General features: G+C 38.5%; 1 protein-coding gene across 1 annotated transcript in view; it reads right to left on the reverse strand.

The window, feature by feature from the left end:
• The window catches only part of MAST4 (microtubule associated serine/threonine kinase family member 4), a 125,597-nt gene that overhangs the window by 61,855 nt on the left and 51,150 nt on the right, over positions 1-12,592 (reverse strand). Inside the window, exon 4 of the mRNA XM_066569760.1 lies at positions 11,210-11,298. Within this exon, the coding sequence (XP_066425857.1) occupies positions 11,210-11,298 (89 nt within the window). The remainder of the gene's footprint in view (positions 1-11,209; positions 11,299-12,592) is intronic.

Genomic DNA, 12,592 nt, shown 5'->3' on the forward strand with positions numbered 1-12,592 from the left:
GATGGTACACAAAAAAAGTTACTATTAGATGGTGGGGTGAACAGAAGTCACTAAAAACATTCAGATGCATTAAAGCATGCATTTCCAGTGGGTTAGAAATGAATTTCAGAATTTTTTCTTTCACAGCCTCTCTGAAAATAAATTCTGAAACAGAACCTTATTTTGACTCATGTTTCATTTATACTGAGTTTTAGTGCCTGGATTTTGTAATTCATAGAGAACTGTTCATTAAGCCTTTTAATTTGAAAATTCTCAAAACAATTCAATAATTGTTTAAAGAAACCAGTACATTAGCTTGAAAGAATAGGTTTTTAATGTCACAAAAAATATTGTTTTTTTAAAATATCATACAAAACAAAGAAAGATAGAAATATCATTACTGAACAGATTTAGCTCATATGTGAAGTCTCTAAAGCATTTTCACAGGCTTCCTTGCAATTTTTTTTTATTGCTCATTTTTTTCTATCTCCAAAACAAACAAGCAGACAACACACTGAACTGAACTTTTTTACCCTTACCTGCATTTTGTGAACAGGTTTCAGCTTTGAGGTTTGTTACTCCTTTCTATTAGAACACCTGATCTCCTGTGTACCAGCATGAGTACAGAAAGGCAGCAGCTGCTGAGAGCTGCTCCACCCCCCAGCCTGTCCAGTTAAAGGAGAAACTGTATTCCTTCCTTTAGAAGGAATAAAAATGACCTCTAAAATAACCCCCAAACCTACAAAATAAACCCCTAAACATACACAAAAAAACCCAAACCCCAAATAAAAATCCCAAACAACCCCTCCCCAACTTCCCCCCCGCCCACAAAAAAAACCCAAAAGGATCCAATATAAAGTATTACTGGCATACATCTAACAATCAATCTTTCCTTAAACTTTTCTTTAAAATAACTGTAGCAGCAACACATGAAAATAGAAAAAAAATAATGCATTTGTTGAAGCATTTTATTTTTGGACATAAACGAGACTGAAACAAAAGCAATTGATTAAAAATAGCTCCTATGTAGCCAGCTAGAAACAACATGAAATTTCTGAGGGGAAAATCACTACATATGCGTAAAAAGGCCAGTATAAAAAACTGAGTCCTTAAAGGGTTTCAAGTGGCCTTGACTGCTATCCAAATGTTTGAATTAACATTGCATTTATCACAGTGATACCCATAAGAGATTGCATTAATTCTATATGGAAAAGCATAATCCTTGAGTGATTAGGTAGCAAACACAGCAATCAACACACATCCCCACACTACTCCCCTCCCCATTTTGTCTAGAAGCAGATGCAAGATGCTTTTTGAGCTGTGCTGAGCAGCTTTTGCAGCTGCTCTTTCCACAGCCTCAAGAGACATGGATTCTACTCTCACTGGCCAATACCCACAAGTTTTTTTTAGCCATTAATCTATCATGGCAGAATTATGTCCTTCCTACACTCTCTGCATCCCCTCAAGACCCCAGGTTCTTCATTACCCTCAGACACTGCTGAGGGCCTCAACAATTTCAAGGTGGCAAGGATTTTCATTCCCTCAATGGGCTGGAGCAGAGGGAATCTGAAGCCATAAATTCCCATCTTTACTTGGGGACCAAAAAAAAATTATTCTTACCCTGTATCAACTGTAAACACCAAATTACTGAGAGCAACAGTTTATTCAATTTAACAGCTAACTGAATTTCTTTTTCTGCTACCAGAAATTATTTAACAAAGATAAGCTAAAAAAAATAAATTAACATTGTGCAGATAAAACACAGTCACAAACATTAACTGCCGCACTAGAAAAACATCAGCTGTAATCTGGAGTGTGTTGTGGCTTAGATAAGTAAAAAAGACAAAGAAGCTACCTTGAACTCTGGCAGAAGAGCATAGAACTAGCCTTAACATAGTGAGACAAACACCTTCTGACAGGAAACAGTTTCACAAATCAGAATATGGGGCTTTGTAAACCAATTCCTTTTTTTTCGCTAGCTGAAGTTATATATAGATATAAACAAGTTTTTAACACACATCAAGGACATACCTTACTGTCCATGCGTTAAAATATACACAAAAACTTCATAAAGAAGAAAAAATTATGATTAAATAATGCAGCTATCGGTGTGGATTTGGATTTGTGGAGTCACAATGCTGCAAACTATGTTGCTAGAATCAACACAGATCACTTCCTTACAGGCAAAACCTTAAGAAGTCAAAGTCTTACTCAGGAAGAGCATCAGATCCTGTTATTAGGAAAATCAACTTGCAAGCATTACTTTCAATAGCAAATCAGCTTTTAAAATAACAAGACCGGTGACGCCATACACATAATACCTGGATACTAAATCCTGAAGGTTTATCTAGAAATTGTAAGAACTCAGACAAACCTGGAAACAAAGAATGAGAATACAAACCTCTAATGACTGGAGAAACAGCTAGTGCTATTACAGGTATAAGGTGTAGTATTCCAGAGGAGCAGGACAGGCTGGAAGCAGAGTCCCACATGTGACCTCCATCCATCAAGGTATTCACCCACCCATCTGCAAGTCAACACCTGGGAGACTTTCAAATAAAATCTAGTGCCAGTTACTTCTCTGTTCATATGTGCAGGGCTTGCTGAGGAGTCTTTGAAATCTGCTTGCATTGTATGCTTTAATTCTACAGTATCTCTATGTGACGGGGATTACTGCCCAAGTGTTTGATTTAGTAAAGTAAACTGGACTGGTGGTCAGGCATTAGATAATTAACTCCAGCATCCTCTGGGAGACAGAATGAATAGGCAATTAATGTAACAAAACAATACTCTGCTTCATAACAATACACAGGGTGGCTCATTTTGCAAGCACCTATTGTTAAGAAAACTGTATCAAGACAATTAAACTGTGGTTGTTTTGCAAGTAGCTTCAAGAAATCCTATGTCTTTGCCACTAAGGGAAGATACTTCAAGTATTTTTTAAAAAGCATGTTACAGTCACTGCATATTGTAATGTACTTTTAATAGCTGTCTACCTACAAAACCAAGAGTTTCAAATGCAATGATTTTCTGTTAGTATGGAGGGAATACCAGATTAATGATAACTGTTATCCCAAATTCCTGATGGATCAAAGACAAATCCAGTTTGAATTTTTTTACAATATACCACAGTACATCAGTGCTCCATTGATACAACGATGAGTTGTACATTCCTCTGTGTCAGTTTACATGGTGATGAGCTCTGACTGTGAACTGAGTAATACACAAGACATCATTCACCTGCAGTTACAGGCCTTTCTTACCATAACAAACAGCATCAGTCAGTAGAACATACAGCTGGGCAGTAGAATCATTCTGAATACTTCTGCAAAAGTGAGGAGCTCAGGCTATTATTTTCATGTAAGGAGGTCAGGCTATTTAAAAATCTGGATTAATTATACCTGAAACCAGCAAAAAATTTGCCCCAGCTATGGCAAGGAAGGTCTGTATGATCCTTAAATCCATCTACAAAAAAGCTCTACATGTTCCAACCATTATTTAAATATTGAGAGTGCTTTTTTTACAGGATTTAATTTCTATCTGCACGTAACTTACTATTTAGAGTTTCTTCTCCTTAAACTAGTAGATGATTTGAAATTTCTATAACCATTAACTGCACCCAAAAGAAATGCTAAATAAAAAGTTTTGTTTTAGCAAATCTGTTTTTGTAATTCTATATATGACAGTAGTCAGAGTAATTGATATACTGCATGAGTTTTCTTTCAAAATCTGACATTCAGAGCCCTGCTTTACATCCCATCTTTTAGCATTTCAATACTTCACCACAGAAACACACTATGAGGCCTCATTTATTTACAAGCATAGTCTTTCTTTCCCTTAAAATATATGGTGCAAACAACTTTGATTACTATGCTTCAATGTTGCTAACTGAAGTACATCTCTCAAACAGAATTTTCTCATGCAAGCAGTGAGCCCTGACATAGTGAGACCACACTATTAACAGCCAGCACTATACCAATGTCCACCTAAAAGTCTGAAAAGTCCTAGAAATAGGATTTCAAGAGGAGGTAAAACCTTGTTGAACTTTAATTTTGCTTTAGGGAATTGCATCATGTAATCTCATTGTGAAAGACTGATGTCTTGAGGCATTTTGGGATAAATGTGTGCTAAGGAAAGGGGCAGGTCAGACCTTACCCTGGTCTGACAAGGCAGTGCCCTGCCCTGTACAATCCCAGTGCCCTAAAGCCTGTATCCCAGACCAACAGAGATGCCCCTCATTGGCATAGGGGAGGCAATGCCCCTCTGGAGCCCCTAACCCAGCTCCTGAGTGGCCAAATGACTGGAAAACCCACCTGGGGAAAGGGCCCAGGAAGGCCAGGGGTATTTAAGGCCGAACACAAGGCCATGGCATTGTCTAGACCTCACCTCCTTGGGGAAGTTCTCCCTGAATGCTGCTGGAACTCAGGAGTTGTTACTGTATGTGGGCTCTTCTATATCTTTTCTGTCTTTCCCCCCCTTCTCCTTCTCCTAATCACCTCTTCTTAGAATTTCTGAGTAACTTAAAATCAATCCTGCTTAGTGTTTGCTAAGTTCAATGGGCCAAGTCAAATCTTTGAGAAATGTTCTGTGCTGACTGAATGTTGCACTAAAACTTTTGCCCAAGTTCTTTGATATTCTGAAGCTGCCAGTGAAGTTGTTTTTGTTGCTTGGCCTCTTGAGAATATCTTGTCAGTATTTCCCCTGTGCATGCAACTTGAGGTACATGAACAACAGTAAGTAATTTAAAAACTTCATTGAGTGAGCTGTTTGGGGCCTTACACCTATTTATCTAATCTCCTAGAGAAAGTCAGGTTTGTCCCTGCCATACTTGGGTGGAAAATTCTTTAAGACCCCTCATGTTCCAGTATCAGTGTATATGACCAGCATGTGTTTCTCTTCCCACTCTGTGGCGGGGGGGGGGGAGGAGGGAGAAAGGCAATTCTGACTGGTTTGGATTAGAATACCATCTTCCAGTCTTCCGTTACTAAGAAAAGCAAGCAATATCTTTCAGTCTTATACAGAAATCTCCCACATTCTATCCCACCAGCCCTTCTTCCCACATGATCTCACCTGAATATGTATGACAATAAATGTATAAATCTAACCAGGACACTGTGCAGCGGCATAAAATCTTTCCAAATTAAAATGAAAATTACATTCTTTATACATCTTCTGAGATTTCATTTTCAAAGCTGCACTAGACTGGTCCTTGCAAACATCATGTTATACAGAAAATGCAGTCAGATCCTAAACTAAACTCCCTGTAATAGGTGAGTTCACAGTTCATCATAGACATTTCTGTTACAGGTCCTCCAATACAAAATGTTGCATATTGCAATTTCATATTTTTTTATTCCAGTCATTCACTCACTTCAAAATAGTTCCCCGATGCTATGTCATACTGGATGTCTTCCAAATTTGTGTAAGCTACAGTAATTTTATGCCATTGCCACTTATAAGAAGAATAAAGTGTTTGGCCACAAAAACAAAACCTGATGACTTGACTGATAACCTCCACTCACACTTTATATAATCCTCATTTTAGCACAAGCCTCTTTATACCCTTAAACAATTTCCTACTTATCTTACAATTCCTGTCCTAGTCATCTCAGTGGTACCACATGGAATATTCTTAAAATACAGACAAATAAAATGTACAGCATTGCTCCTAATAGCTAAATCTTGCTCCTTCAGCAGATACAATTAAGAAGCACCACCTGTGACTATTAATCATTAGGGGTTAGTATCAACCACATGAAGAAGCTCCTGTGATTTCTGAGGTGGGGACACCTGAATGCCCTGACTTGCTGAGATTATAATCATTCACTCTGCAGGCTGGGTGGTGCAGATGACCTGCCTACACAGCATCAGACAGTCAGCTAGAAAAGCCCATTAATGACACAGGCACCAGGTACCATCCAAGCTAATGCTGCAACTCTTAGCTTCCAACAATTCTGTATGTATTCAACAGCTCATGGAAAACTTGTAAGTACTTTTCAGCAGGTTTAACACCTTTCAGCCCAAATACTAAAGGCAAAGGATGTCCTCACCACTAACCTAAGACAGTTGCTAATGAGCCTAAAGGTATAACCTAGCATGTTTTCTATTTTTGCAAGAAATAGAAACACTTTATGTAGTGAAAGCTGATACTGTGTGATCTTTACATGGATGCATGAGGCATGGCAAGAGGCTTCAGGTGCAAACTAAAGTCTGACTTTCCAGACAGAAATTATCTTTGCAAGCAGCTACAGGTCCTGCATAGAGAAAAACTAATTAGTATATATTGTATTGGCAATTAACATACATTAACAGACATACAGTATCTGCTGTACATACTATCTTTTTCATATCTCATTTATCATCCTTACCCCATGGGGTCCCAATCCTTGAACTACTTACTGCTCTAATAACACTTTGGTGTATCCCAGGAGCTTTTATGGTCATTGTTGCTTACAAACAAATCTACCCCTTCCCTGACAGGTGCCACTCATGGACTACTTGCACTCTGCACAATCTACTTACTTCATAAGTGTGGTGCTGTCTCACTGCCTCTCCCTCCCATCTGACATGAATCTGAGTATGACTGGGATGGCAAGGCTAACAGTTAAAATCTCCATGTAAGTATTCAGTGTTTGTCCCAATCAGCTTGCATCTGTAAAGATTAACAACAAACTCCCTTGTAGGAAAAATCTTCTGTTATCTCCAGAGCAAGCAGTGAAAACTGTGGGGGGAGAGTGAGGGGATAATTTGCCTGAGATCTCTATATTAGACTTTCTCATATGGGGCAATTATTATTACCCTTAACTTGGGCCACTGGTCCTCCTCAATGAACATCTATCTAAACTAGAGAATAGCTGATACCTCCAGTTCAGACTGCATCTGGATGAAAAACAGGACTATAAGAAAGAACATAGGTATAAAATGCAGTTGAAGAACTATGCTTACATTCAAGATGCTCGTCCTCTAAAATAGAGCAATCCTATTCACATCCAATCTAGTTCAAATCCAGTTTATGACTAAACAGTAGCTACCTGAGCTCTTCAGCAGATCTGAAGTAATAGCACATTGCTTCCAAAGGTGCAGCCAGACCTCTAAATGATTGGTCTGCAGATACCAAAGATGAAAATGTTCTTGAGCAAAGTCACAGGTACTGGCAGGAGTGGTTATGCAGAGCACTCTAAGAGAGCTCCACCTTGAGATTCCAGAACACACCTTCACTCACTTTGCTACATTTGACACAGAGGACTCGCAGCACTTTTCTGTTCTCAGAGATGGGAGGCCTTTGGGGAAACAAACCCAAGTAGCTTAAACTAGTGGTCCAAATAAAATCATCTCAAGTATGCCATGCAGAGTTAACTGAGAATGTATCTGGCTTGCTCTCAACAAGCAATGAATTAACGCTGAAGGGAAAAGCTTGTTAGGGAATCCAAGGGTGTCCTCACAAAGAATGAAAATACTCACTTCAGATGCCTCTGGGGCAACGAATTCCTAAGCAATGCCAACCATCTCATTAGGACTGCACACAAAGCCAAGGATAACACTAAAGACTATTAAGATGATAACTAAAAGAAATTGATCCCGGGTGGATTTTCAAGAGTGTGACAATTTTGATTCCACTCAACTAGAATAGTCTAGAGTCAAGGGCATGCTGATTTCGGCTGGGATAGAATTTTCTTCTTAGTCACTGGTTCAGCGCTGTGTTTGGAGTCAGCATGAGACTAATGCTGGCAGCACACTGATGTTTTAGCTGCTGCTGAGCAGTGTTTACCCTTAGCCAAGGACTTTCAGTGTCCCATTCCCTGACAGTGACCACATGCACAAGGCACTGGAAGGGAGCACGGCCGGGACAGCTGACCTGAACAGGCCAAAGGGACGTTCCACAGCACAGAACATCGTGTCCAGGATGTAAACTGCAGGGAGCTGGCCAGGAGGGGCTGGCTGCTGCTGGGGGCTGGGCTGGGCATTGGTCAGCATCTTGTAAGCAATTGTATTGTGGGTCACTTGTTTCTCTTGGATATGATACACCACTCTCTCCTTTTCATTACAATTGTTATTGTTGTTATTATTATCTTCAGTAGTAATATTGTATTTTTTTGTTTTGTTTCAGTTATTAAACTGTTCTAATCTCAACTCACAAGTTTAACTTTTAATTTTTTTTTCTAATTTTTCTTCCTCCTGTAGGGGGGATGGGTGGGTGAGCAGCTGCATGGTACTTAGCTTTTATTGCAGGTCTTTATCCCTTTGTTGTGCTTTAATCCCAGCTGGCAACTAAGATGGTAAAAACATTAAGAATATAGTCCACTTAAATAAGAGCAATGAATGGAACTTCTCAGTAAGGGCAACAGCAGGCTCTCCCCAGAGACGGATGGAGCACCTGAGAGTAGGGAGTACAGGAGTGGGATCCAGTAGAAGAAAAAGCCTAACATGCAATGTGAGGAAGCTAAAGATTTCTAGGATAGGTGATACAAAAAGACTCCTCAATGTCTAAAGTTCCTGGCTTTCTCCTCAGTTAAACTGAGTCCCTTAAAAAAGGCAAGTGATGCAAGAATCAGTATTTTCTTTTGACAACCCAGTGACAAGAAACTGTGCAATGGTCTCACAAAGTTAAATCAGATATTAGCATCCATGCAACCTGATCCTCAGCCTGAACTCATGTGGGCAGATTGCATGAATGAAACAGAACTCTAAAAACACACAAGGAAAACTTCTCCAGAGCATGTGCTCTTCAATGTCCTCCAAATTCTGCACAATCTCACTAGAACACATTTGTCAAAAATGCATGTTATTACCACACTTCAGCCAAGAACAGACTAATGAATAAACCTGTTTTCAGTAAATGCAAGCACTCTGCTGCACATTCAGCTTGCTACATGCTCCCCAAGGTCTGGAAACTCTTGTCTGCCTCTCCCTCTTCTATTGTTTCCTCTTCCAACAGCAAACGTTAGTAAGAAATATGCGAAGGTTTTAGAGGATCATCTTCAGTCTCTCTGAAACTTAAGCTTGAGGTACATGCTCCAGGCAGATGATCTAGCTGTAAAGTAAAAACTTCCAATTTAAAGAACTTTCCTAAGAGAATCTCAACTTCAAAAAAGACCCTAAAATCATCTATAGCTGGACAGGAGATATACCAGGTTCTCTCTGTGGAGTCAAGGAGGCCTCTCTGACTTGGATCAATTCCTCTCAGCCAAGGAGAGCCAAGAAGAATAAACCCAGCAAGCTGTACAGCACACACAGTCTCTTGTCACATCCCTCTACCACACTTTGCAAGGAAACAGGCCTCCAGTACATGCCACCACAGAGAGGAGGAAGGCAATGTGAGTGTGCAGAAGCTAGTGCAGTTTAACACCTGGCAGCTCTGACAACACAGAAATCACAGGATCACTATAAATCCAGCCTCCCAAGCCTGACATTCTCACAGATTTATAGACATTAAACACTTGAAACACTGAACTCCTACTGCCTGTGTAGAGAAAAGTATTTAGCTTACCAAATTTGCATATATTTTATTTGTGTGGATTAGGATGACATTCACAGGGATCTGATGTACAGACATGTCTAGGTACACTACCCAGCTGAGCTAAGATCCAATAGTTGTGTGAATATTTACTATAATTACCCATTTACAGAAACAAGCTAATAACACAGCTGGACATGCACATGCAAATGTTAATCTCATATATGTGATGAGACTTACTATGAGATTTACCAGTGCTGCTCAAGTGCCTAGCACACATGCCTTTGGAAGTAGCCAAGTAAGAGAACCTACTGTATCCCGTGTAATGGGAGAAGCTGTCAGATTTCTGTAATATGCTTTTGAATAAACAGTACATACTGCTGAGTTTATGGAGAAGAACCACTTACACTTAATCCTTTTAGTTATAGAATTGGTTTTCAACCTTCTCAGCCACTTGACAATAGTTGTGACATCAGAAATATTATTTCACTTTTGCTGTTTGAGAAATCAATTCAAAAGATGAAGCAACTTGATGAAAGCCTGAGTCCACTGCCAGACAGGAACTTTCCACCATTTATCAAATACACAACCTATATCCAAATCCCAAGTAACATGTGCTGGTCAGTCCATACTTCAGAGTTCATTAGGCATCACTGGCCCAAGGTTTCCATTTCAAAACAGATGGTATAGTCATTTACAGCAGCAGACATGCTAGAGCAAGCATTGTTACGCTTTCCTCAAGTCAGCACAGCACAACCAAGGACACTTTTTATGGTGACCACAATCTCCGCTTCCAAATGGAAATTTCTGTGTTTGGGAGACCCACAATGGCATTCCAAACATTTCAAAATTTAATTTTTCAGTTTAAAAACAGTCTGCACCATGTTTTACTTTGTTGTTTTAAATGCTCTACTGCGTTGAACTCTTTACAAATTTTCATGTTGCCTGGATTCCTACTTGTGGCAGCAAAAATCTAAGAGCAAAAATCACCACCAGGTTTTCTCTAACAATGTTGCTTCCATAAGAAAACTGGAGATGCCTTAATATACTTCAAAAACTCATGTGAAGCTCTGCACCTTCTTGTTTAGCATCTCCCTGCAAGAAGTTCTCCAGAGTATTCAGAGTCATTCATTACACAAGGATTAGTGTGGTGCTTTCATTTTGGCCTGTAGTTATTGCCAATGCACCCTCAAAAATAAAAAGACAATAAATATTTGTGTAAATGTGAGGTGATATGCTAAAAATGTTACTTTAAAAAATTAAGGCAATTATTATAAATTAAATATTTATTTATGGACATTCATTCAAGCTTTAAGTGTTGCAGATGTTTTAAAAGAAAAACAAAATTATCATCAATTTATTGCCATGCACAGCAATAAATACAGCAACTACAACAATAAATACAACAATAAGTACAGCAACTACCACCAAAGTGCCTGAAACTATAAATCCTCGGGAGCAGAAGTTCCAGGATCAGAATGTAATACAGACTCCACTACCTTCGTTATGTGGTGCAAGCTATAGGAAGAGCAATGGTAGGACGGGGAGAGAAAATCTACCAGAATGCAAGGTGGAGAAATAAAAAATAGACAAATGATATTTTTGGACTGATCATAACGTAGGATTTATGGATCTAAAAACAGAAATTCGGATAGGACAAAATCCAACTTTTTGCTATTACAGTGCTATTACAGAACAGCAGAGTATGTTTTCCTTCAGTTATAGAGACACCATAAGAATTTCATAATAGCAGTAGTAGCATAGTTATAAAATCACCTGTATGAGCTGAGAGTGGTGAATGAGGCCGAGGCAGAGCTGGAGACTGGCTACTGCCCATCAAACTCTTCCTGTTACTTGTTCTACAGCTGTGGGCAAAAAGAGAGGAAAGAAGACATTAGCATCAGAAATACAGCATGTAGCACATATGGGCGTTTTGAGATTCTGCTACTGAGTTCCCTGACTTCCCAGTTTCCTATTAAAAATCAGATCTATTGTTGTTTTGTAGGCATGTCCAGGAAGTCTATGATTATAACGGATAATGGCAAAACCAGAAGTTTTCAAAGAAAATACACCATGGATACTTTTCAGGCTTGCACGTTTGCTGTTCTGTGCAACGACCAGCACTTCCCTGTAGAGTCATTAACAAAATATTCTTCTCCAACTAAAGCTTATTTCTCTGCCATACACTTTTTATAAGATATAAAAATAAATGTAATGTGAAACACAATCTCAGGTTTACAATCACCATTCAATGACTAAAACTATTCCTTGCATGAACTGCAGCTTGAAATCACATGCCAAAGAGAGCAAGATTTATCAATCTGAGAATGATGTAATAATTATAAATCTAATTATTGAGATAAATTTCACATCTGTGCTTTTTGTCAATGGAACAGATGATAACTTAGAAGATGAATGCATTTTTTTTACTCATACATTTTTCATCTGCAAAGCCACTAATTTCCCATACCACAAGATCATTAAACAAGATTAAAAGTAAATTAAGACATGGATTAAACTTGGGAAAGGAGGTATTTTTCTTAAATATATCATACAGTTTTTATATATTAGTTGGCAGAAGTAGTTTCCTTCTTCCTTCATTCTACTATAATAAATATTCTCATAAACATAAATCCCCAACACTCCAAACATTCATGCAGAAGGAAAATATTATCCTGAACTAAGAGACCTTAGCTGTGTATAAACTGGAGTGCATATGCTAATGTTTACACCACTTCAATCAGAATTTTTCTGTAAAAGTTTAGAAAAACTCCAAAATGTCTAAAATGGAAAAAGTTTATACACAAAAGCATTTAATTATCAAAGCAGACTGCAAGAGAAGCAGATTCAGATCTTATTTGTAGACATCTCAAAAAATGAATTTTGTAACACTATGATCATCTCGCATTATGTAACAGCCAGAAACCAAGACTAATTAGTCTAGATATAGCTAAACTGAATAAAGTGTAAAAGAAAGGATGGAGTTTAACAGCATAAAGCAAAACAGGTGCAGAAGTACTCCGAAGTAATACAGAAGACAAGGAAAATAAAGAAAAAAACCGTAGATTAAAAGTTGAGTATGAAATCAGTATAGACAGTATCTGCAAAATTCAAAAGAAGTCAAATACTAAGAGTACTCTCCCCTTCAAAAATGCTTTG

This window comes from Molothrus aeneus, chromosome Z, assembly GCF_037042795.1.
Source record: "Molothrus aeneus isolate 106 chromosome Z, BPBGC_Maene_1.0, whole genome shotgun sequence".
Taxonomy (NCBI): domain Eukaryota; kingdom Metazoa; phylum Chordata; class Aves; order Passeriformes; family Icteridae; genus Molothrus; species Molothrus aeneus.